The 26,906-nt window shown below is 27.1% G+C and overlaps 2 protein-coding genes and 1 non-coding gene across 4 annotated transcripts; 1 reads left to right on the top strand and 2 right to left on the bottom strand.

Moving 5' to 3' along the window:
- Window positions 1-842: 842 nt before the first annotated feature.
- Window positions 843-18,013, bottom strand: LOC145187272 (threonine--tRNA ligase 1, cytoplasmic-like). Of its 2 annotated transcripts, none has more exons than XM_090094427.1 (21): window positions 17,875-18,013; window positions 11,312-11,393; window positions 9,981-10,080; window positions 9,779-9,812; window positions 6,664-6,745; window positions 6,006-6,250; window positions 5,843-5,907; window positions 5,384-5,462; window positions 4,770-4,853; window positions 4,596-4,658; window positions 4,374-4,472; window positions 3,996-4,091; window positions 3,829-3,899; window positions 3,292-3,454; window positions 2,898-3,035; window positions 2,299-2,376; window positions 2,119-2,219; window positions 1,860-1,964; window positions 1,681-1,753; window positions 1,423-1,537; window positions 843-1,262 (listed from the first exon to the last, which is right to left on the bottom strand). In XM_090094427.1, exons 1-21 carry the CDS (start codon window positions 17,986-17,988, stop codon window positions 1,114-1,116), a joined length of 2,136 nt encoding a protein of 711 aa, XP_089950553.1. In that variant the 5' UTR covers window positions 17,989-18,013; the 3' UTR covers window positions 843-1,113. The 2 variants fall into 2 exon arrangements, with proteins under 2 accessions (XP_089950553.1, XP_089950547.1); XM_090094421.1 differs by lacking the exon at window positions 17,875-18,013 and adding an exon at window positions 11,627-11,877.
- Window positions 12,047-12,128, bottom strand: Trnas-gcu (transfer RNA serine (anticodon GCU)). The gene has a single exon. It is a non-coding gene; the product is annotated as a tRNA-Ser (tRNA).
- Window positions 18,014-18,826: 813 nt separating the features above from the next.
- LOC145187274 (26S proteasome regulatory subunit 6A-B) lies at window positions 18,827-25,341 on the top strand. The gene is made up of 5 exons (XM_080063619.2): window positions 18,827-19,281; window positions 21,917-22,207; window positions 22,440-22,774; window positions 24,494-24,646; window positions 24,725-25,341. Exons 1-5 carry the CDS (start codon window positions 18,960-18,962, stop codon window positions 24,908-24,910), a joined length of 1,287 nt encoding a protein of 428 aa, XP_079919745.2. The 5' UTR covers window positions 18,827-18,959; the 3' UTR covers window positions 24,911-25,341.
- Window positions 25,342-26,906: the final 1,565 nt, after the last annotated feature.

Below are 26,906 nucleotides of genomic sequence, written 5' to 3'. Positions count from 1 at the left end.
TTTTAAGTTGCTTTGGAAAAAGATATTATTCAAAAGTATGGCACTAAAGATGAAACTTAAGGGCTCATAAATGATTTTAACTCGCTGGAAACTACTTTTGTAATAAAATCTTAGAGGGAAATATCAGAATTGGAGATAAAACTTACACATCATTTGGTGATACTAAAATTAAAGAATTGCTAGACTCTTTATACTAATTCTTAAAATCAACACAGAATTTCTTCACCATTTACAAATCGGAAAGTATCAAACTGTCAGGATGAAACGAGTAGAATTACGCAAAAGAAAAAAAAAACAGTACGACAAATTACGTCAGCATAGATAAATTTGATACCAATGTCGTATTCCGTATAAATACATACCATGTGATTATTGATGACGTAATATTACAAATTCAAGATTAAGTGAGCCTTTTACTCAAGATTTAACTTTCTTGTCAATATGAAAAAAATGAAATGAAGACAAAATTAAAAAGAATGCTACAAAGTTTTGAATATGTTGAGGATCATTAGCATCATTTTATTAAAGAATGGACTCAATTTAAACAATTTCAAGAAAAAACAAAATGGAGAAAATTTATCTACTGCGAAACTTAATTCCACACATAGGCAATAATTGATTTAAAAGCTAAGTCTAAATTTCCTAAATAGATACGCATTTTTAAGTGTTGCTGTTACAAATTGCAGCCGTGAAGGATATTTTATCACTTAAAAGAATGTAAAGAACTTTTAAGTGGTGAAAAAAATCGGGCGCTTAATATATTAGGACGGCGCTCTCAGTTATCATAAGTGATCACGAGTGCGAAAAACAGCATCAAGTTTAAATTTCAACGAAAAAAAACATTTTCATTGGCATCATAGTTTTTTACACAATGGAAAAGTGAACTGATAAACTCAAAAACAGGTGTTCGAAAAATTTTTACATTCATGACTTGAGGTTTTTATAAAGAAACTTTATATAAACCTTTAAATTTTTTATATATAAATACCTACAAATAAATGATGCAACTAACAAATATGAAAAATAATTTTACGTAGTTCGCACCTAACGTCAATATTTTGTACCGTTTTTTCAGAGTGCGCTTTCATAACTATTTAAAGTGAGTCATTTAAACTAAAACTCATTCTCGCTGTCATCTTTTTTTGATATTCTAAGTTCATTAAATCGTGCAAGAACAACTTCGAGAGACTTCTCCCCATGCACTTTGTTATCTCGCGTTCGTACGTTAACAGTGTTTGAAGACATCTCTTTATCACCCACAACTAAATTAAAAAAAAAGCAATTAAGCATATTTCAATATTTTAACAAAAAAGTTACAGACATTAAATTTACTACGAAATACCATAAAGGCCAGCCAACAATATGGCGTAATTATACGTATGTTTATTTTTCACAGCTATGATAATAAAAGAAAAAACACACCCAAAATAAAGTTATAATGCATAAGCTGAGCATTCCTGATCTTTTTGTTTAAAGTTTCACCCGCATCTAAATTAATATCAATTTTAAAATCCCCAGCCTGCAGGAACTTATGAACCTAGAAAAAAAGATGAAGATAATTTTAAAAAAGGTTATTTGCTTCTTCAGCTTAAACAGAAAAAGTATAAAGGTTTGAAGAAATCAAATGAAATCATAAAAACATTTTTCTCATTTTTTAAATATCACAAAGTAACAACTGACCTTAACGGCATAGTCATCAAACTTGTTACTAACTGGAATAACAACTGCTTGAATGGGAGACAACCAAAATGGCCTTAAATAAATCTTTAAAAATTTACAAATAAGTTGAAACAAAAATGTTTGACAGATAAATGCTAAAAATCTTAAAAAGTTTAACAATGTTAAAATAAAAATGTTACCATTTTCCACCATAGTTTTCTGTTAAAATTGCAATCATTCTTTCAACTGAGCCCAGAATGGCACGATGAATAATAACAGGTCGCTTTTGATCATCACCATCACCGCTAAATGATAAAAGGCTTTTAAACAATGTCTTAGAATATTGCAAAAAAAAAAGAAAAAGAATAATTGCAACTTTTCACTAAAAATAATTTCAAAAAACGTTGTGGTTTTATAAAAAAGGAATTATTAAAAATTAAGTTTTTTTTTTCACAATACCTCACATAAGTGAGATTAAAACGCTCAGGTAACTGAAAATCTAACTGAATAGTTGCACATTGATGATATCTACGAAGAGCATCTCGAATCTGAATGTCAATCTGAAAATAAAAGCATGTTAAATTTAATCTAACAAAATTAAATACTCCATCATTTTTAACTTAAGGTTTTTTTATTTACCTTAGGGCCATAAAAAGCTCCATCTCCAGGATTCAGTTCCCATGCATCACCAAAATCATTTAATGAACTTTCTAATTGCTAAAGATAAATATATATTGACACAACTTAATGATTCCTTTATATATATATATATATATATATATATATATATATATATATATATATATATATATATATATATATATATATGTATGTATGTATGTATGTATGTATGTATGTATGTATGTATGTATGTATGTATGTATGTATGTATGTATGTATGTATGTATGTATGTATGTATGTATGTATGTATGTATGTATGTATGTATGTATGTATGTATGTATGTATGTATGTATGTATGTATGTATGTATGTATGTATGTATGTATGTATGTATGTATGTATGTATGTATGTATGTATGTATGTATGTATGTATGTATGTATGTATGTATGTATGTATGTATGTATGTATGTATGTATGTATGTATGTATGTATGTATGTATGTATGTATGTATGTATGTATGTATGTATGTATGTATGTATGTATGTATGTATGCATGTATATAGATATGTATGTTGCAAAAACCTTCTGATTAAACATCATAAGGTTAACTTACTTTTTCTGCATGATCCCACAGTTTTATATCTCCTAGATATTTATCAGGTCTTGTAGAAAGGAACAATTTAAATGTAAACCCAAAGATTGAATAAACATGGCGAAGAAATTGTAAACAACTTTTTATTTCTGATTCAACCTAAAGAAAGAAATAATAAAATAATAAAACAACAACAACAAAAAAAAACATTTTAATAATAGAGTATAGCATAAATTTTTTTAAATCTTAAAATAGTAACAGTTTTTAATCAACTCAGTTAATTTGGATTTCTAATTATGAAATAAACTAAAAACATTCAGCAACTTCAGAAATCTCACTAAATTAATACATAAAAAAATATCAATTTTATTTTTTCAACTTTAACAAAAAAAAAAAAAAGCTGCTGTTAACTTACTTGATCCAATGTACAGAATATATGAGCATCATCCTGTTGAAATCTTCGTACTCTAGTAAGACCAGTTAATGCACCTGATAACTCATTGCGATGTAAAACACCAAAATCAGCAAAACGAAGAGGAAGCTCACGCCAAGAACGAGGACGATTGTTAAACATAACGCTGTTCAAATGAAAAGAAATAATTTAGGTACTACACAACTTATTATTATGTTAAACATTTTAATTATAATAATATAATTATATTAAATATTAAAGATAATATCATCATAATTCTGATTAATTTTTATTTATTATTATTATTAGCATTCCAAATTATAGATGATATCATTTTTTCTAATAACGATATTATCTATAAATCGGAATATTATAATTAATCAGAATAAATCATTCATTTTTTATAATAATACAAATATTTAAATAAATAATGTAATAAACACTGGTTGTCATTTTCAAAATTTAAGTAATATTTTTCATTAACATCAATTGAATATGTTAAAATATTTCTTACCTAAAAAACCACTAAAAATAACTTACCAATGTCCTGGGCAGTTCATTGGTTTTAAAGCAAATCGTTCCTTTTCAATTTCAAAGGAGAACATATTGTTCTATAAAATAAAAAATAACAATACAGAAACTTTAAAGATAAAAATTATTGAAATAAAAAAGAAAGATTTCAAAAGAAAAAGTACAACTATTCTAACCGCATAATGCTGCCAATGACCTGACTGTTCCCAAAGTTTAGTGCTGAACATATTTGGTGTAATAACCTCTTGGAAGCCACGAGTAACATATTCAGACTTAAAATAATTTTATAGTTAAAGAAGAGTGGTATTCTCAGACCAAAAACTTATCAGAAAAAAAAAACATAAAATTTTAATCAGATTTTTTTAAACAGATGTGGGGGATTTTCCCTACAAGTGAAATTATACAGTAGAGCTTATAATTGCTTTTAATTTTAGAACCAATTTTTTTGCTTTAATAGTATGTAAGAAAAAAAAAAAGCCAAAGTTTAAACCTGCATTTTTAATTTTTTTCAGACTGACAACAACTAATAATTAAAGTATCTTTAATTTACTTACTCTAATAAAATCTACTAAAGTATTGTAAATACACGCTCCTTTTGGTAAGAAGAATGCTGACCCAGGACTTAAGTCATGGAAGAAAAACAATTCTTGTTCCTGATAAAAAAAAAAAAAAAAAAGTCATCAATCAATGAACCAAACAATCAACCAATCAATTGATGAGCAACATATTATTCTTCAATCAACAGAAAAAACCAAAAAAAAAAAAAAAAAATTAACCTTTCCAATTTTCCTATGATCTCTTTTTGCAGCCTCTTCTTGAAAGTGTTTCCATTCCTTCAGCTATAATAAAAAAAAAAAATAAATAAATAAAAAATAAAAAAAAAATAAAAATAGAAAAAACTAAAGATATTGGTAGTCACATTATTTCATAAGAAGTACTTGAATTTCTACCATTTTATCATTTGGAAAAGAAATTCCATATAAACGCTGCAAACTTTCTGCATCTTTATTTCCTTCCCAATAAGTTGCTGAGTTCTAAAAAGAGTTGTTCTCATGCATTTTAACGTATATTGTTCTAAATGCATTTTAATATATATTTGTTATATGTTATATATTAAAATGTTTATTAAAAATACAGTTGAGCAATAAGGAACAGTGATAGAATATGATAAAGGGAATTCGTGTTTTTTAGTGAAACTATTCTTATTAATAGCCTATCAATAAGAACGTGGTATTTTGATAACATGTTTCTTCTGTGTATTTGTAACTATTATAAAAATATACTGTGATTGTATTGATGCTATTTTGTTAACTTTGTTGATTGTTATGTTGTTGGTGCTATTGTGATGTGTTATCTAAAATGTTGTTTCAAAATATGTTTTTTTGCAATAGCCGTCTAAAAGCCTAAAAAGTCAATTATAGTATTGACCATACAAAGACAAAAAAAACATAAGCACATACTTAGAAATAGAAAAATAAATAAAGAAATAGAAAAATAAATAAAGAAATAGAAAAATAAATAAAGAAATAGAAAAATTGCTTTAAAAACTACACAGACAATTTACCTTGGTGACAGCTAAGGCTTTTACTTTTCCAGTATGTCTAACATGAGGACCACGACATAAATCAATCAATGGACCACATCTGAAAATTAAAGAGCTTTTTCTTTTTTTCTAATTTTTTTTAAAAAACAACAACAACAACAACAAAAAACAATAGGGAATTTTTTTTAAACTTCTGAACTGGCATTCAAACATAAATTACTACTTTGAATTTATCAGTTTTCCAGTTTTTTTTTAATAGACTATAATGAGTTATTGATATTGTTATTATTCTTACTTGTAATACATCTAATGGTATGAAATACAACTTTTGTTTTACTTAATGATTAAAACTTCAAATTAAAATGATAATCTGAAAATTAAAATATTAATGTTAGTAACAAAGATCACCATACAAATTGATATAAGAAATAAAATTGCTTATGTAAGTAGCACTAATAGTGTTAAATTTAAACAATTTACCTGTATACAGTAGTTGTTGGAGTAGTAATCTTCTCATTGATGATTCTTAGTTTGAACTCATTATACTAACAAAAAATTAACACACTAACAATATCAACAATATTATTTGCTTTTTAAAATTATAAAATACTGAATACTGAATGTTGGAAGATTTTATTACTACCTCAAACATTTTAAGTAAGTCTTCTCGCTTCATTTCTAAACGTACAAATTGTTGTTTCTCTTTGATAATATTTTTTGTAAGAGTTTCAAGATTTCCAAAATCATGGGTTGAAACTTGCCTATCTGTCCACATATCATAATAGAATCCTTCTTCAATTGGTGGACCATAGCATAAACACCCACCATAATGACGTTCCATAGCTTCTCCAAGAATATGTGCACTAGAATGCCAAAATACTTGCTGGCCTAATATAAAAGTAAAAAATAGAAAAAAATAAAATGTTAAACTAACTATTCAAAGATTAACACAAGCAATCTGTTCAACTAACCATAGTAAAAAAAAAAAAAAATAAAATTCTGCAGATTACTTAACTAATAGTGGGTTTTCTAATTATTATTTTTGGTTGAAAAACAATCAAATTCTATACCAGTCAGTTAAAGAGCATGTTGGTCTAGTTCACTTTTAAAGGATCATTTAACATAAAGAGCAAGGAATAAGTGCTAATAAATATACATGCTAGTAACTAAAAGACTTGATTGCAATCTTACTTTCCAATTAATTAGATCATAAACTTTTGCAAATATCAGTTACAGGTAAAAATTCAAAAAAGAAAAGTGAAAAGTTCATTGTTATATTTATATGTAAAATAAAAACAGACCTTCAATTTGCTCAAACTTTAGAAACTCCATTTTACAGTCACCTTCTAACACACGATCCAAATCCCACAATTCTCCATTTACCTAATCAAATTTATCCAAAACAAAGTTTACATACGGACATTGCATCATCAAAAAAAGAGTTTTCAACCAGTTTAACCCCAAAACTTAGGTTTTACCCTCAATTTTACAAACCTATGTTTTAAGTTAGAAAAATATATTTTTCCTATTGACAGTAGCCATGTTTTCATGAGAGCTACAAACTTGTTGACAGCTATGAAAGTGTTTTAGAATAAAATAGGAATATTTTTAACCTAATTGGATAAAATAACTGGAATGTGCATTGAATTTTGGAACTTTTCATCAGAAAAATAACTTAATAATAAAAAAGGTTTATTCTTTAATATATTTAAATTATATTTTGCAGAATAGAAGAATCTTTTAAAAATGCAATTCAATAATTCATTTAAACATTTCTGACAAAAGCCACATCAAATCAAGTATTATGAGATAATCACAGACATTAAAACCAGAAGTTTGTACATCAGAGCTTAAGAAACAGGGCTAGTGTGCTTCTGTACTTTAAAGACATCAGAATCAAGTACAAAAAGAATAATTACACTGAACAACAAAGTTTTTAGATCAGCAACCTGAATAGGTTGAACTTGATAGTATTCTGAACACTAGTTTCAAACACTTCTCTAGTTTTTCTTCAACACATCACATAGAGACAATATTTATGTTGGATTTTAATCAATTAATATATACAGAGTGTGGCATATATTTATGGATTGCTTTAATGTAATTAGCAAATATATACAAATACATTAAGATTTTTATTTTTATATATAGTATTTCAAATCTAGTTTTGTTTATATATATGTAGTAGTTCAAATCAAGTCCTGAAACAAAATGTATTCTTTTTGTCTTAACTCAAATTGTTGTTCTGAAAAAGCCTAGTTCAAACAATATGAGGACATTATGAAACAGGTAAATGTCTGCAGAAAATAGTTTACAATAAATAGAAAAGATATCAGGAGATACAACCAGCAGAATGCAATCCAATTCCAGGAAGAAAGCATTCAGCTTGTACCAAGAGATTAGGAAGTTAGGAGACAAATCCAAGAAGCACAAAAAAAGTGACTAAAGGGCTTGGCATTTCTAATACAGCAAAAGAAGGCTTTTTGAATATATTTATTTAGCTGTGATAAGCAAAAGCTCACTAAACTTTTGCAGCAAACTACAATTTATAAATTTGATTTTAACACAATTCAATAAGATTTTCTTGATATTGGTCACTAAAATGATTTGTTCACCATTAAATAGCAAATTGTTATTCCAAATTGATGTAACACAATTAGCAAAAGATTTCTTCTAAATGAATAACTACTATTCTCTGAAATATATCTTATCTGCAAGTTCTTTTGGTCAGAAAAAGTTCCTCAAGGGAGATATGATATCTAGCTGATAAAAATTATTAACACACTTGAAGAAGCTAATCAAATCACCTCTCTTCTTTTAGTTAAAATTAGTATTTTTAATCTTTCTTCATGACTTATCTTTAAATATCCTGGAATAAGTCTTGTTGCTCTGCTGTTACCCTTTCAATAAGAAAGATATCTTTTTTCAGAAAAAGATTCCAAATAGAAGATACATATTCAAGATATTTATATATATATATATATATATATATATATATATATATATATATATATATATATATATATATATATATATATATATATATATATATATATATATATATATATATATATATATTTCACCATTTAAGAATGAAAATGTATGTCTGATTAAACCTAAAACTCTGTCTAATTTGATCTAAAAAGTCATCAGTGAATAGTGTACTTAAGTATCAGAATTCAGGATCTCAATCATCTCTGATTGATTGAAAAACAATTTCTTGTAAATCGATTATATTATTTATATAATTTTCACAGTAAACTTGAGTGATAGGATAAATGATTGAAAGGGTTTAATCTTTGCCATGAGTATATACCGAATGAAAATAGAAGTTCAAAAAATTAGAAATATCTAAGATTCTCATTAATTGTACCATTTAGAAACCTTAATGTTTGAATTGTTTTCTTGTATTTTTGTTTGCTGTTTATATATGGATTGTAATTACTTCTACCTTTTTTTTTTTTTTTTAATTGAAAATTTACTTAATTTCAGATAAAATCTTGTCTTAATTAAATATATTCTTTAAATTATGGGAAAAACTTACCACAGGCAAGCATATATACTTAGTATTGAAATTTCTAAATATTTCCTTACAATTAATTGAACAGGAGTAATCAATAATTTTGAAATTGTCCCCTTTTCTAAATAAGAAAACTTGAACTAATTTTTTATTGATATTATCAGTTTTTACTAGGTTATTCCATGAAAATACAGCATGGCAGGATGATGTTACCTAAAGGCAGGTTGGGTGGAAATTCAGAAATAAAATTTAAAGATTCTCTAAATACAAGATTAAGTATGCTTGTAGATTAGTTGTTGGACTTCTGAAATTCGGAAAGAATACGATTTGAGTAGTTTCTTACTATCAAACTCACTATAATGATCTGAACTCACTATAACACTACTGCTATCAATCCATTTTATTTATAAAAAATTAAAATCAATGGCTAATTGTAAAATGAATTGTAAAATATTTATAGCTTAATATATTAATACATGTGTTAACATTTCTTTTATGACTTAAATATTAAAAGTATATTTTACTACAATTTTATGGGAGAATATATATGCAGCACGTTCAAGTATATTAAGCCTATTACAATAATGTTTTCTGTTTCAGATATTTTTCTGACATGGTATTTTATATATAAAAATCTTAATGTAATTATATTATTTTCTGTTTTAGATATGAATATACTATTCCTTCTCATTGTTGGTGAAGGTATGATATATGTTTGTTAAGCATAACAACTGAAATACTGTTTTAATTATTTTAAACAATTACTAAAAATCTTGTTTAAATTTTTTATTTTATCTAAAAAATTTTTTCACAGATTAAAAAATATTACTTTGCTCTGCATAAAAAGTGCAAAGATCAACAACCATTAAACTCTAACCAAATTAAAATGCTCTAACCTTGGCAATTACAGAATTATCAGCTAACCCTTGGCTAAAAAGTAATAAAATTTATTGTTTGTTGAAAAATTATGTCTTGCTTGTTTTATAATTTTAACAAAATTATTTCTTAATAAAATATTGAATATAAAAATATCAATTAAAGGATCAAGACTTTATATTTTTTACAAAAATTACACTAAAAGACAAAGAGAAATTCTACCTGATTCCTTGAGCAATATGGTAAGGAGTGGATTGCCATGAAAGTGCATCAACTTCCTTTCCATCAAGCAATACTACTTTGATTGGTAATTTTTCTTTTGCTGAATAAAAGCAACAAATAATTAACATAACATGAAAGCTATAAAATAGAAAGTAAAAATACTGCTTTTATTTACTAAATTTTCAAATTAAATTTCAAGGATTTGCACAATTGCAGTTAACTTTAAAAGATTATATATTAGTATAAAAGTTTGATTTTTGTAGAAAATAATCATCTATTATTTTTTTTTTTTGTTTAAAATTACTTAAATAAAAGAAAAACTAAAGAAGACATTGACCTAAACTTTTATTTATATTCTCAAATTGAAAAATTGTTCTCAAAAAAATATTGCATCAGGGTGTCATGCTAATATATACAACTAAATTACAAAATGTTATTGAACACCACAATAAAATAAATCAAATAAAAAATTATAAATTAGGAATGGCAAAACATTTGATCAAAGCTAGAACTTATAATACCCCCCACATGTTTTTTTTTTTCAGACCTAGATAAACTCTTTGTTTTGAATTTGAATCTGTTGATTTAACTGGCATATTTCATTTTCTTTCATTTAACTTTTGACTGTGTGAACAGTAACTGTATCTTGTTAATATTGCCATTATTCAATTCAACCAATCAGTGTATCTGTTAATTGAACCATTTAGTTATTTAACATCTCTATGTAGATGTGTTTCTTCAACCTCTATAGATATTAAACAAACATACCCCAATAAAATTAAAACAGCCTCAAACACTAACAGGAAAAATTTTTTTTTTAATAGCTGCATAAACACTTTTAACTAAAAGTTTTAAAACTTTTAGCACACTTAAACTCTTTTAACTAAAATGTTTCTAAGTTTGTTTCAAGAAACATACTTTTCAAAGTTTTCATTGGTTGGTCAGTTCACAATAACTTTATCTTCAATTGACTCTTATTGACAAATTATAAGAATGTTATTGAACTTTATATCTTCTTTTAACTTTTCAGATTTTGGATGCAGTTGGATGCCACCTGTTATTTTAATTATATTTGTAAATGCACTATTTGTTATTGGTCCTAGAGCCATCCTTCATACTTACATTTACCACATTGTTGTTTCACTTTCCATTTCACAAACCATTTTGATTTATCCTAACTTTCTGATATTCTGATAAAAAAATATTATATGCTACTGAACTGGTCATAAAAAAGAATCACCAACAAGATTAATGCTTCTATTTTTTTGAAACCACTGTAATACCTTATAAAATATGTAACAAAATATTTAATAATATATGTGTATATGTACCTTTTATTTCCTCATCATATTCTAATTTGAGTTTGTCAAACATTTTAATTCTATCAGCAATAAAACTTGGAGGAGGATCCATCTGTAAAAAAAAAAAGAAATATATGAATTAACTTGAAATAATATTATATTTATGTAATACAGTAGTTTAGTAACACAAATTAAGAGGATGAACAAAATCAAAGACAAATCTATATCTATAAACATTCCAATTATAATTAAAGTAAAAAATATACAATTTTCTATGTGTATGTTCAAAAAAATGCATTTAACTGTAAAGTATTTATAAACCACTATTTTTATTTGATTACCTACCTCAAGAGTATTGCCAGCTTTCTTATCAGAAACTCCGGACTTTTTATTTTTTTCTTTTTTAATTTTCTCTGGCAATAAATTAGAAGGGTTTTCTTCTACTTTTTCAACATTTTCTGGTAATTCAGAGGGATTCTTCTCTATTTTTAAGTCTTCCATTTTCTCGTGTAACGTGGCCATGTTTTATTACGCAAGAAAAATTTGTCAATGATTTACGGCAATAAATAAAACTATTGGGAAACTTTACTTAAAATTTATTGAAAAAGAACTTGTGGCTTAACCTAAACTAAATTTGTAGCTTATTTTAAAAAATATTTTTAAAAACATTATTTAAATCTTAGTAGTAGTAATAATAATAATAATAACAATAAAAAGTTAAAAATAAAAAATAACAATTATAACTAAAAAGCAAATGAAAAGTTCCGACGAAGATGGGATTCGAACCCACGCGGGCAGAGCCCAATGGATTAGCAGTCCATCGCCTTAACCACTCGGCCACCTCGTCATGACATTTAACAATAAATTTATTAAAAAATAAACTTTGTAAAAATTTTACATATACGGTAATCTAATAAAATAATGCGAACTATCTCTTAGAGTTATCGTAATGACTCCATTTCTCATCTCCGATAACAATTTTATGCAAACTTTCATGTTCTTTGAAGCAACAACTCTAAGATTACTAACCACTATTGAATGTCTCTTTCCTTCGAGTCATGTGTTAGCACATTTTCTAGTTTGTGAATTAGTCCAATCGATTCTTAACGCTCGCATACAGTCAACACTAAAATAGTCTGACAGCTCTTTAAGTGTTTGACATGGACCTCTTTAAGTGTTTGACATGGAGTGTTTGACGAGTAATGACTCAGAATCTTCAACTTCGAATTTAGTGCATCAGCGCGTTTATTTTTTGACATTAAAACCGTTGTTTCTGTATCGCTGAAACCATTCTCTCCAACTTCTATTGGATGGAACATTGTCATGAACAATCACGACTACACGATAGAGACTACACGATAAGTTTCAGCAGCACTTTACGCAACAAAACGTAGTGCAATATAATTTCCGGCGAATCTTGATTTTTTGGAACCTAAGTTGACATTTAATGTAATAAAAGAAAAACTTGTGGAGTGATTATCTGAAAAGAAATACTTGTTGAGTGAAAGAAAGTTGTTAATCTGAAAGTCATGTACTATCCACTAAGATGCTACCAACTTTCTTGACAACAGAAACTTACTTTGATAAATGAACTTTACAGTGTTAATTACGTATCCAGCCAAAATTATGCAATAGAAACTAAACTTTGATTAAAAACTGGGGAAAAACTCAGATTATAAGAATATTTCTTTAAAAACCAAATATACCCATAGTAGATTATATGTTCGATATCGAACGAATTTATACTTATAATGCAACGAAATAGAATTGAAATTTTCATAACATGAGCGTGCTAATTTCCCTGATTAGCACTATACATGTAGGAAAAGAAGTCAAATCGAGACTTGACTAATACACACAGGCTTTGTACAGTTTCAGGATCGATTCTTTTGAGGTATAAATTAGATACAAGTTGATTAAATGTTTCAGCAATTGTTTTTATAAACTTCTTCTTTCAAAAGTCTTAAATGAACATTCTGGAACATTCAAAAGTCTTAAATGGAACATTCTAAAACATTCAAAAGTCTTAAATGGAACATTCTGGAACATTCAAAAGTCTTAAATGGAACATTCTGGAACATTCAAAAGCTTTTTCTCAACAGATTTTGCATAGTAGCTAGAAGGTATGTCGGAACCAAATTTTAATCATGAGAAAGATATACTTAGATGAAAAAAACTAGTCTTTTAGTTAAGCATTCTTTTTTATTTATATTTTGATTAAGAGGGAGCTCACCTGAAAGAAAATGTTATAGAAACTGTTTGAAGCCAGAAGCATATCAAAACAAGCACTTAATTTCTCAAAATTGGCAGTTTTTATTTTATGCCACTTACTTTTAAGTTTTTGCCACATATCTTTTTCGCTCTTGGTCATTTATTTTTTCACCTTTCTAATTCATCCTATAAAAATTCAATTTTTATAGGATGAATTAGAAATGTGAAAAAATAAATCACCAAGGGGAGAGCTTAAGTGATTTAGAAAATGATGAATAATTGAAATCATTCTTTCAATTATTTCATCATTTTCTAACTCAATTAAATGACTACTAAAAAAGATTTGAGGAAAGCTTAGGGCCATTATCTTTTTGAAAAATGAATAGTTTTCCAATTAGCCAACTTCCTGAAGGAAAAGTATGATTTTAAAAAACCCCCAAGAACAACTCTTTCGTCATTTTTCAACCACATTTCGTCATTATTATTCAACCACACACAAATTAATACGCATAACTACAAACTGCTTAAAAATTTGAGAAATAGATTAACGTTAAAAAGCTCCTTTAATCACTATTTAACTGATTTCATACATCTCCCGCCATTTCACATATTTCATATATATTTTCCATCATTTTACTGATTTCATACATTTCCGACCATTTCACTGATTTCGGTTCACCGATTACAATCTCCAGCCATTTCAGTTCACTGATTACTGTTTTAATATGAAAGTGTCTGCAGGAGAAACTTCATCGGGTTTGCTCCATAAAGTACATGAAAAAGATGAAAACATTTCAGCTAACTTAACCCTTTATGGGTCGAATTAAAAAACACACTTTTTAAAAAAAATTGTTAATATTTTCAGAAAATTTAAGAGTCTAAGATAAAAAGTTCAAATTTTTTTCTCTTGAAATCAAATATTTCCTAAAAAAAAATTGTTGTCATTTGGCAACATTGGTCTTACATAGGGAAATATTAAAGACTAGGTATACTTACATTTATCTTTTGTTGCCATATGGCAACAAGGGCCCATAAAGGGTTAAGAAAAGCATGTAAATTAGAGAAAAAGACTCTACCCAGCAAGCACACAACATTGAAACAACGTTGAAATAACGTTGATCGACGTTGATCAACGTTATTTCAACGTTGTGTACTTGCTGGGTAGGTAACAATAAACGCGACGTCAGTTTCTTGTTAAATATATTCCATGAAAGAACTTCAGCTGCAATTCAAAATTATTTTCCTAATGAATACTCAGCATCAAAGTTCTTAAAACTCTTTAACTTATGGTGGATAGTATCCAATTCAAAAATGAAATACTCTGAAAATATTATAGGAAGTGCAAAAGCTTTTATTTCTCTTCTGTTCTAGCAGTCTCTAACTCCATGTCTGGAGTTAAAAAAGAACTACTAAAACAGAAATTATTCCATTAATCGTACCATGCTTGAGAGTTAGGTGAGATTTATCATCAACAGACCATTCAAATGATTTAACTTTACGATAAAGACTATTGTACTAACTTTCAGCTTTTGTTCTTCAGTTCTTTCGGGACTCTTTTTTTTCTTACATTTTCTTTCTTTCTTACATTTTCTTTTCTTTCTTTTTCGATAAAAAAGCAGCCACCATCACGATTGTCAAACATGGTTTTTATCTTAGTAATCGATATCTTTGCAATTTTTTTTAGCAATCCGATCACTTCTCGGTGAGCGTTTATGTCCTATTCTTTTATTTGCATGATATATTATAGTTTATATACTAAATTATGGAATCTTCTCTGCTTTAAAATAGTTATGTGAGTTCTTCAATGTGACTTATTTTTTCAAGATGGAAACTGTACACACGTTCACGTAAGGGCTCTTGATTTGAAATACTTACTTTTCAAACGCGTTCAAATTTAACATTTAAAATTTCTAAAGAAAAAAAGATGCTACAAATACTATGAAATTTATAATTTGCAAGAACATAAATGTATGCAGTTTCAATATTATAAAAGTCCAGCTCTCTATTGAAGTCTCATAATATTTTGATCATCTTAGTGGTGAACTAATTGCTAATTCCATTGAACCAATAATTCAATTTTTTTAGCCAAACTCGCTGTCTTGATATTAAACTACTCTGTTAACAATGTGGAGAAACAGTTTGGATTCAATGAGAATAGTCCGCTTTTTTAACATCTAATTTATTTTTATGCAAATACTGAATCTTAGGCAGTGAGTTGAATTTTTAGTTGAGAACTTTATTCTTTGTACTTGTTAAAAGTCAGAATTAATGTAAGACATGCAGCATCAAAACTTCTAAAAAAAAAAAAATGAAAAAAATGAAAAAGAAAAAAAAAAAAAGGAAAAAAGAAACAGTAACTAAGCTATTATCAAAAAAATTATTTAAAATAATTTTTTTTGATTTTTAATATTTCAACACTCACATTGTAGAAGCCATCCTTTTAAAATTGATCACATGAAACAGAAAAAACTGTTTACATGCTGGTAGTCAATTAGAAACCAATCCACTCATTGAAACCATAATTTTTGCTTGTGTTGGGGATAAAAATCTCTTTTTACATTTTCTAAGGTAAACTTATTTGTTGTAATAACTTTTTAACTTCTCCACTTATCCATTACAATGAAATAAAAATATAATACCATCCATGAATACTATTAAGCACAACTGCATCCTCTACTGAGCATAAATATTAATGTAAAAATTACTAGTGATGAATTGGTTAAAGCAAAAATTCTACAACTTAACATTTCACAGTTAAAGCTTGGCATCATGTCAAAGAAGTGTAATATTTTAATTCAACTTCTACACATAGACTTTCCAGTTTTTTTGTACCATAAAGCTAATGGATGAGAGTGGATGAGAGTGGATGAGGTTGTAAAAATGTGTGAGAATGACAAATTAAAAGTAGTAGTATGCAATTAAAGGTATCAGGCTCAGCAAAAAAAAAAAAAAAAAAAAAAGCCCTTGTAATCATTTTACACAAACCTTGTGAAATTTTTACAGAATGTGAGTGTTGAAATACATGAAAAGTTTGTAAATAATGAAAAAATAACCTATATAAAAAAGAATTTATGCTCTATATAAAAGTCCCAGGTGAGGACCACATAAAATATTTATATTTAAACTAAAGAAGATTTTCAGATTTATTATAAATAAATCTCTTTAGAGTGTAAAATATCTCTAAGCAAAAGAATCACCTAACTATTGAAGCTAAAAGCCCTGAGATATTATCAATTGGAAGCATTTTTAAAACAAAACTTTACAGTAATAGGATTCCTGAAATATTATTTGCACACTCAAATTTTTTTAGTTTAAATTACATGCTTGAATTTATTTAATTTATTCAAACTGGAGATACCATCAATAGGTACACCAGTGCAAATGCAAAATGACAGACAAGTTTCAAACATTTATGCTCCTACAGAATTTAAAAAAGTTAACTAGCATAAACACAAAAGTTTTACATCAATAACCATTGTAAGAAAGAATTACCATATGAAAAAAACAGAACAAGACAGTTAAAGAATTAAAATCAAATTATTTAGCACAATTTGAACTTAACCCCATCTATAATTTATTAGAGAAAATAACAAAACTCCATTATGATTTTCTCCTTCTAACTTCTCCTCCCAAAAAACATTTTTTAAAACTAATTATTAGATTTTGATGATTAAGTTGATTAGATCATGATTTGCAAATGAGTTTGCACTTGTGAAATTTACATTTAAACACTTTCCTTTTAATAGTTCCTAGATTTGCATTAACTAGGCTTAAAAGCATGTTTTTATAACTACAATAAAATGTATTTTTTTTTTTTTTTTTTTTTTTAACAATAATATCTTTTTAATAAAAAATGATTTTCCAATACCATTGTCAAATGATTTTTTATCAAATATCATAACTCTCGTTTTAATTTGGTTTTTAAGATTTACTAGAACTAATCCAAAGATTAATACTGCCCAACATATAGCATAGCTATCTAACTTACTAAAGTATATTTTAATAAGTAATATTTCAATAAATTTTGAATCACTTTTTTTTTATAAAAACATTTAAAATCAAAAGCAATAAGTAGTACATTTTAGCAATTAAAAACAGCAACTAAAGCATAACAGATGTAAACAACTCTTGCAACATTTAAAAAATATTTTTTTAAAAAACTGAATTTCTAATTGTTTCCAATAAAATTTCCCTTTATTTTTTGTTAGGTTTATTTACCTAACAAAAACAGAAACTCACATTTTAAAAAAATTCATTTACATAATCAATAGAAATCAGTTGAGGTCAAAGCATACAGCAATTCAATACAACTGAAATACTAAAACTAAAAAGAAAAAAAAAAAATTGTTTTAGAGTAAAGACACTCAATAAATAAACCTTACCTCTAGTGGAAAAATTTTCTCATAACTAACAGCATATAACCTCTTTTGAATAGTGGTAGCAAAAGAGGTTTGATTTCTCAACAGCTTTACTAAAGGAGAAAATCTTCTCAACATGTGTATTATTTCTTTTAAACCAAGAACTAAAAAATTTAACAAATGAAATAGAGATAATTACACCACTATATTTACATTTAAAATTATTGTTACCATAATTGTAAGCAACACTATTCAAGCCCTACTAGCTAAGTTTTTTTACTTTGATAAATTTTTTTCACATAAAATGTGCATAACTATTTTATGTAAACAAATTTATTGAAAGTAATTTCTTTAAAAAAAAACTAAAAAAATAAATAAATAAATATATTTTGATTAACTTTTTTTCTAAAAAAGCTAAAGCAATATAATACTTAGAAAATATAAGTTAAAAATAATAAAAAGTAACTTTTAACAACTGGAAAGCTATATGAGAATTGTTGGGTTGTTCTAAATCAAACTTTAAGTAAAAATAAAAAATCATCTAGATTTATCTTAGTTTATTTAAAGTTTGATTGAAGAGAAGAATTCTGTTGAAGAGAGTTTTTTAGTCATCAACTCTGGGATTTAACAAGACAAAACTTGAGTTGTTTGAGTAAAACAATGCAAAACTATTTTTGTGACAAATGAATAAAACAAAACAACAACAAAATTACATGTCAATATCCCTGACAAAATTCGTTAGTACACATTAAGGAAACATAATTACACTATAAAGCATAATAGTTTTACTCTGTATTACAAAAATTTGGTCTAAAGTAAGATTAGTTATTTTTACAAATTAACAAAAGTTCACTTTTTCTTATGTTAGGAAATTTCACATGCTGCATTTGTGCAATCAGACTATGACTTATAAACGAACATGTTTTTACCAAACTAGATAACGTTAAGCGAATGCAAGACAGAAACCTCTCTTTTGTTTTTGTAAGCGATTTTTATTAAGCAATTGCTACAAATACCATCCAATATTTTGCCTAATCATCTTCGCTTTACGAAGCGTAGCTATAGAAAAAATTATTAAAACAGTTTTCTTTTGATAAACAACTATAAAAATGACTACGCTTGACGATAAAGAAATTTGGAAAGATGCAGAAGAAGGATTAGGTTCTGAAGTTTTGAGAATGGGAAATGATGAATTAATTAGTAGAACAAGACTGTTGGATAACGAAATAAAAATTATGAAAAGTGAAATCTTACGTGTTTCTCATGAACAACATGCTATGAAAGAAAAAATCAAAGAAAATGTTGAGAAAATAAAAGTTAATAAAACTCTTCCTTATTTAGTATCAAATGTAGTTGAGATTCTAGATGTTGATCCTCAAGACCAGGAAGAGATTGATGGGGCAAACGTAGATTTAGATTCACAGCGGAAAGGTGATTTCATCTTTTATTGCTCTTATTAAAATAACAAATAGTTTTCTTGCATACCCATTTAAATGAGAAGTATTTTTTAAAAAACCTTAAATACATTAACCATCCAATATTGTAAACCGCAAATGGAAGGCACTTTACTAGGGATAACTCACTGTCAAGGGTTGGCAAAATTTCTGAAAGTACAATTCTACATCAAGGGAATTTTTAAAAACAAAGTTTTAAATAGAGAACATGCAAACCTGATGTTCAGACATATACCTTTGTTAAAAAATGCAGATAGTTATTTCAAGTGATACATGTATGGTTAAATCTCGTTAACTTTATTCAAATGTTTGTTTGTCTTTTTGTATCAATGAGTTGCTGTTTGCAACCTGAGATTTTTAACAGAAAGTAACTTTCAAGTTTAAGAGCTTATTGTAAGAATAATGCTTAAGTTAACTATTCTCACTCTTTTACTATTCACTTAAGATAAATTACAAATACAAACAAAAATTATTCTAACTTTTGTTTGTATTTGCAATTTATCTTAAGTGAATAGTAAAAGTTTCTAAACAATAGAAAGTTAATAGCCCTAAAATTTTAAGTTTATTACCAAACTTAACAACTTATTAAATGTATTGACTCTTTTCTAATCCAAATTAACATAATAAAACTAGGGTTTGTACCCAAAAAAACATGAGCAAAAACCTCAAAATAGAGAATCTGTGTTTTTACTCATACTCTCTATCTATTATTATTATTACAAATTATTCTAAGTCAGTTTAAAGCAAAAATCAAACACTTGGGACTTGATTAAGGTTTTCAAATATATATATATGTGTGCGTGCGTGCGTGCGTGCGTGCGTGCGTGTGTGTGTATGTGTGTATGTGTATGTGTGTATGTATATGTTTGTTAAAAGTATAGAATTTAATGTTTACAATAAAATAATAAATTAAAGTAGAAAATAAAAAAGTAAAATAAAACTAGAAAATGTCTACATATTGGTAAAAGGCAAATAATAAACTCAAACTATATTTTTAGTAGAACCTGATTTTACTATTTTCCACCAACCTAATATAGCTGTGGTATTAGTAATATTATCCTTTAATAAATATGAGGAAAACTATGGCAGAGTTTTTAGTTTAAATGTATAGCAGCCTATTATAAGTTCTAGAAAAGTTTCATTCAGTCATTGCTCTTCCTTGTCTTCAAGATTTCTCTCCAATGTTTTCCCAAAGTTAATTGATTAAATTTTTAAATTAAAAAAAATTAAAAGACTAAAGTTTATATAATATAATATGGTCTAGGGTATTAAACTTCAATCTTTATTTTTAAATTGATATATTGGATTATTAAACAACTACATAGTACATATGCTATTCAATGAGGCTTTAGGAGTGTTACTTTAACAAAAATAAAATGAAATAAAAAATTTAACTAAGTTTTTAAATGGTAATGTGCTATTTTAATCATACAATGCTGTATGTTCAAAGTTTGCATTTGTTAAATTACCCAGGGAATGATAAAACAAGTTGCTTGCTTAAACCTCTTTAAAATATCCACTTTGAATGAAACTAGTTTCTCTTTTTTTTTAAAGACGTAGCGAAAAAACAAAGTAAGATTTTTCTTTTATATATTTATACATTTAACAATATGACCTAGGTTTCTTGACCTTTTTTAAAAAAAAAGGTCTAGGGACAAATATTCTATACTAAATAGTGAGTGTACACTGTATAATATTATTTTAGATAAATATGTAAAATTACCTTTTAATTCAGTACTTTAAACTTATCCTTACTCTGGTCCTAGGTATTAATGAGCTAGCTTTAAGCTACCACTTTAACAGACAAACTATCAAGTTTACAGAAATTATTTTCAATCATAGTTCACTTATAAACCATATTTAAGCTTTTATACAAATTTGTGATCAACCAATGTCAAATTCAAGTTGTAGGATTATTAGCTTCACTAGCGAGTACTAGATGTTATAATGCAATTGTTTTTTCCACTGCTTTGTAGACCCTTGAATATGAGTGACACTGAATAAATTAGTTTATTGTAAATTAAAATTCCACTTTCTATGCCCATTACTGAAAATAATATTTGGGGTTGACTAAAAATGTATGAAAATTTATGTAAATGCCATACAAAAAGTCTTTTTTGAGTCAGAAAATATTGAATTTGATACTATTGTGTTGAGATTGGAAACTGCTTATAAAAAGTAATTTGACTGTCAAGAAGCTTTATTCTCATTATTGCTTAAAAACCTAGGTTTTTACCAACCCTACATAAAACACTTTTGCTTCACTATTTTTGTTTCAAATTATTGTATGTGCTTTTTAAAATTTTTTGTGTTAGCAAACAAATATTCAAACAATTTTGTTATTTATCTTTTAAAATATAGATTAATGAATGGTAAACCTGAATTTTGTAATAGTTTTTTTCGATTAAACTTTTTGTGATTTTTTGAGTTGATTTATTTAAAGTAATTTATCTCGCGTCTTTAAATTTATAAAATTAAAGTAAAAAAAAAAACAAGTGATTTTTTAATTGTGTCCAATGTATCCAAGTATCCCCAAGCCAAACTAATGCTGTTTATATCTTTTCATTTAATCAATAAAAATTTAAAAATGTTTTTGAAAAAATATTCTTTAGGGAAATGTGCTGTGGTAAAAACTTCAACACGCCAAACATACTTTCTGCCAGTAATTGGTCTTGTTGAGCCTGAAAATCTAAAACCAGGTGATTTGGTTGGAGTAAATAAAGACTCGTATTTAATTCTTGAAACTCTTCCATCAGAGTTTGATGCCAGAGTTAAAGCAATGGAAGTCGATGAGCGGCCTACTGAGCAGTACAGTGATATTGGTGGTCTTGATGCACAAATTCAGGAACTCATAGAAGCTATTGTACTACCTATGACCCACAAAGAGCGCTTTGAACGATTAGGTAAGAAGAAATTTTTAGCTTTTAAATTGTTTTTCTTTTTTTAAAAAAATTGCTTAGTTAAATTTTGAAGATGAAACAATTTTCTAAAAGTATTAATTAAAATTGTTTTTGTAAAAAGAAATATTTTACAAAATTTAAAAATTTTCACTGTCAAAACCACAACATTAAAAACCATAATATTTTCTCTCTGACTTTATAATAAAAAGCTATCATGAATAATAATAATTTTTAGGTGTATCTCCACCCAAAGGTGTTTTATTATATGGTCCTCCTGGTACTGGGAAAACTCTGCTCGCTCGAGCTTGTGCAGCACAAACCAAAGCAACGTTTCTGAAACTTGCTGGGCCCCAGTTAGTACAAATGTTTATTGGTGATGGTGCCAAACTCGTGCGAGATGCTTTTGCACTTGCAAAAGAGAAACTCCCAGCAATTATATTTATTGATGAACTTGATGCTATTGGTACAAAGCGCTTTGATAGTGAAAAAGCTGGTGACCGTGAAGTGCAAAGAACAATGTTAGAACTATTAAATCAGTTGGATGGTTTCAGCTCAACTTCACAAATAAAGGTATTTTTTAATGTTTTTTAATATCAAACTAATGGGGAGAATATGATGTTCAAATTTTCAAAATTTATGGTGACTTTTTACTGTTTTAGTTTTATCATGGTCTTCTATAATGACAGGCTTTGACAACATATGTTTACATTTTAACTGATAGAAAAAAATAAAACTTGTTTTAAATAATGAACATCAGTTTCTTTTCTTTTGTAATACAAAATGTATTTAGAACATATTTGAAAAGCAAAAACATAGGAAAATATTTAAGTTCTTTTGAAATGAAAAAAACCAAAGGTTAAAGAGATTTCAAATAAGTTAAAAAGTACAATTTTTGACGAAGTAATTTATCAATTAATCTTTGCCCAATTTGATTTCCTCCTTCCTGTTTTTAGGGGTATTGATCAGAAAATGATTATATGTTAAAATAGTTGAAAAAACTCTGCATTGGTGCTTGGTTACTTCAAATCCATACCTTTTGAGATATGTAATGAAAATATGTCATACAAAGAAATTTGAACAACTGTTCTGTCCACATGGTCTACTTGTGCTTTGATATATGAACTGATATAGGTAGTGTGGCCTGGTTCAGAACATTTGACATCATTTGTTATCTAACATTTCCCTTTCCCTCATGTTAAGTCCTCTATTGCATAAATTGCATTCATGATAGTATTATATTTAATAAAGCCCCTATTGCAACAATGTGAAACTTTTTATAAATTTTAGTACTTTTGCAAAATTTTAAAAAAGTTAGCCTTATTTTTTACCAAAAATGAAAATAAAGTTTGTAGAGCTGAAACTGAAATAAATATCAACTTCCAAAAATAAAATAAAAATAAATAAAATAAAAGATAAGTAAAAAATTTAACATTATGGATTACATTAATTACAAACTGCTTATTTCATTAAAGTAGAAAACTCAAATATATAAAACAGGAATTCTCTATCATTAAATTACTAAATTACATTTATTATTTTGTTGTTTTTTGTTTGTTTTTCAGTTGCTTTTTTTTTTTTTTTTTTGTTTTTTTGTTTTAAGAATTTATTAGGTTATAGAGTTTTAAAAAGGTAACATAATTTGCAATATACCATTGTAACATTCCCCTTTACATAAAATTTATATGAAATAGACTAGGGACTGACCTGAAGATCGTGCACCAAATTGTGGTCAAAATGGTGCGTTATTTTGTTTATATTATTTTAATTAAAAAATAATAATTTCCTTATCTTCTGAGCTCATTAAAATTTTATGTTTAAGAAGCTATGTGGTATGTTGAATATACCTGAATTTATAATTTAACCTATTAGGAAAAAAAGTGGGCAGTCCCTGACGTAGACAAAAGTTATTTGGCAAGTATGTCTTATTTACCAGATATCAGTGCAAGGGGCCCCTAAAGTTATTGACTCAGATTTATGATTAGTACAAATACAACCAGTTCCTCATAATAACGACTGTATGTTATGCGAGTTGTATGTAATTTTTAGCAGTGCAATTCTTTATTTTACTAACCAACTTGCTTTCAAGAAATGTTTAAACGTCATGTGTTAAACTAGAATATATAAAAATTATTATTTGTTTAAAAATGTCTATATTTAAAAAGCTCAGTCGCGTCAAAGCCTGTAGAGAAGTGCATCGATTTCAGAGCCTCTTATGTTTACGTTGCTTGAGATAACTCTTAGTTCTATAAATTTATGGTCAGACTTTATTTTCTTCTCCCCGAACTATAGGTAATAGCAGCAACAAATCGAGTCGATATTTTGGATCCCGCTTTATTGCGCTCTGGACGTTTAGATCGAAAAATAGAATTTCCTAATCCAACAGAAGAAGCGCGAGCAAGAATAATGCAAATTCATTCTCGAAAAATGAATGTTAGCCCTGAGGTAAATACTTCTAAAAGATATAAAAATTTTTTTAAGTTATTGTTCAATTTTATAATTTACTTTTTAAATGTTTGACAGGTTAACTTTGAGGAACTAGCTCGTTGCACAGATGACTTCAACGGTGCACAGCTAAAAGCAGTGTGTGTGGAGGCTGGTATGATAGGCTTACGACGAGAAGCTACAGAGCTTAGTCACGAAGATTTTATGGATGGCATACTTGAGGTTCAAGCCAAAAAAAAGTCAAATCTGATTTATTACGCCTAAATTCAACCTTGATTTTTGGAGAAAAACTCAATTGTCAAAAGTGTTCAAGATTCTCGCGTTTGTTAAGTAAAAGTATTCAAATATTCGCGCTTGTTTAGTAAAGGTTTTCAAGATTCTCTCGTTTATTTAGTAAAAGATTTCAAGACTCTTACTAAACAAACAATACAAAAATTAGATTCTTTTTCTTTTGACGTTTAGTTTTATATTTAATCTTCAATCTTCTAGCCGATTTGGCAAACAAAGTCTCCATAAACGAGAAGTGCTTTAGCCTTAATTTTGCTACTGTAATAAATCGAGCCTACGTGAGATTTTGATCGCTGCAAATTACAGTTCAATTAAAACAACTGCACTTTAGGTAAAATAGCTCATGATTATTACTGGAATCAACAAACTAATATTCTGAATGAAAACGTTCTTGAAGGAAACGTCAATTTTCATTGTTTGTCTTCTTTTCCCACACACTTTAAAACCCATACCTCCTAACTGATGAATAGTATGAAGACAATTATATCAGGGCTACCAACGGAAGTTTCCAAGGTTATCATGTCCCCCACAAAGTACTAAAATTTAAAATTTTTCATCAGGCTTTACACTTATTTTATACTTATAGTAAGATCTTTGCAATTTTCGATCACTTCTAAATGGATCAACAGATATATCTATTCTGCTTGACGATCGAATTCTCATCGTTTCGAACAAATAAAGTGTTCTCATTAGAGTGTCGTTTGAATTTCATTATTCCTGTAGTTTTTTTTTGAGCCATAGACTTCTAATATTGTTTAAAAAACGAATAAGTGTATTCCATTCCGATTATCCAAGGCCTGAAATGCTACAATTTAAAAAAGCTTGATTTATATGACTCACATCACCAGCTTTTACATCACCAGGAAACAACGCATGGTTAATGGTTATGTTAAATTGTTTTAAGAGAAAACTTGAATTTAATTTCAAAAATAAAATCATTAAATATTTAATTTTAAGGCCATGTGCTCTCTGTTACAGAAAATTAAGTTCAAAAAAGAGTTTCAATTTTGGAGACTTTTAAAGTGAGGAGACTAAAGGGGTTATGAAAGGTTATTTGAAATCATATCAAAATCGGTTGTACAAAGCATAAGATGTTGGAAATTATTCAAAACCATATATTATGTCCTTTAGAGCATAAATTTTGTTTCTAATCTGCGAGACAAGTTTAAAAAAAAATTTAGGAGACAAATTATTTCGGGATAATATTTTTCCTATTATCTATCTCCCTTAGCGATTGCAATCCCGGGATCCCGGCCTTTTTTATGATCCCGAAATCCCGGGATTCCCTATAAGATCGAACAAAACAAAGCGTAATGAAAAAATATATAAAAATAACTTTTTTGCAAATCAATAAAATAATTTTTATTTAGTATAAAATTGTAAAAAGTATTCTATTTTCAGTTGTATTATAAAATACGATATCGAAAAGAATTTATTTAGAGAAAAACAAAAGAGAAAATCTTCGCACTATGTCATGTTTGTTAGCATATACACTATTTAAAAATTGAATACGATCTGATTTAAATAATAGATTTGTAAGCAATTAAAAATATTATTACAATATGCTTGCTTGCGATACACACTTTGTATCATATATAACGATTTATATTTATTTTACAATATTTCGTTATACAATACAAATTTACGTTGCTTCTAAAAAGTTATTAAAATAAAAATATTCGCGTTAAATTAGTTCGGTAGAATTTCACCAAAAAAGGGGTCAACCTAGAAAAAATTATTATAAAGACATGTTATATATCGTTGGAAAGCTTATTATTTCCTCTTTAAAATGGGTAATTGGTATTTTTTTTTATTTTGGGGAAAAAATGTTATGACGTCACAAAGATTAGGAGTAAAATACGAAATTTTAAACGTTGCTGATAAATTTTAAGTATGCTGTACAATAAGTTGCGTTGTAACTATAATAACACTTATATTTAAATAATATAAAAGTGTTGAGTATATATATATA

The sequence above is a fragment of the Hydra viridissima genome, unplaced genomic scaffold (genome assembly GCF_058129835.1).
Source record: "Hydra viridissima isolate aposymbiotic clone 2 unplaced genomic scaffold, HvirCarnegie_v1 scaffold_1, whole genome shotgun sequence".
Lineage (NCBI taxonomy): Eukaryota > Metazoa > Cnidaria > Hydrozoa > Anthoathecata > Hydridae > Hydra > Hydra viridissima.
The sequence above is the reverse complement of the archived record's forward strand: the minus strand, read 5'-3'. Positions and strand labels throughout refer to the sequence as shown.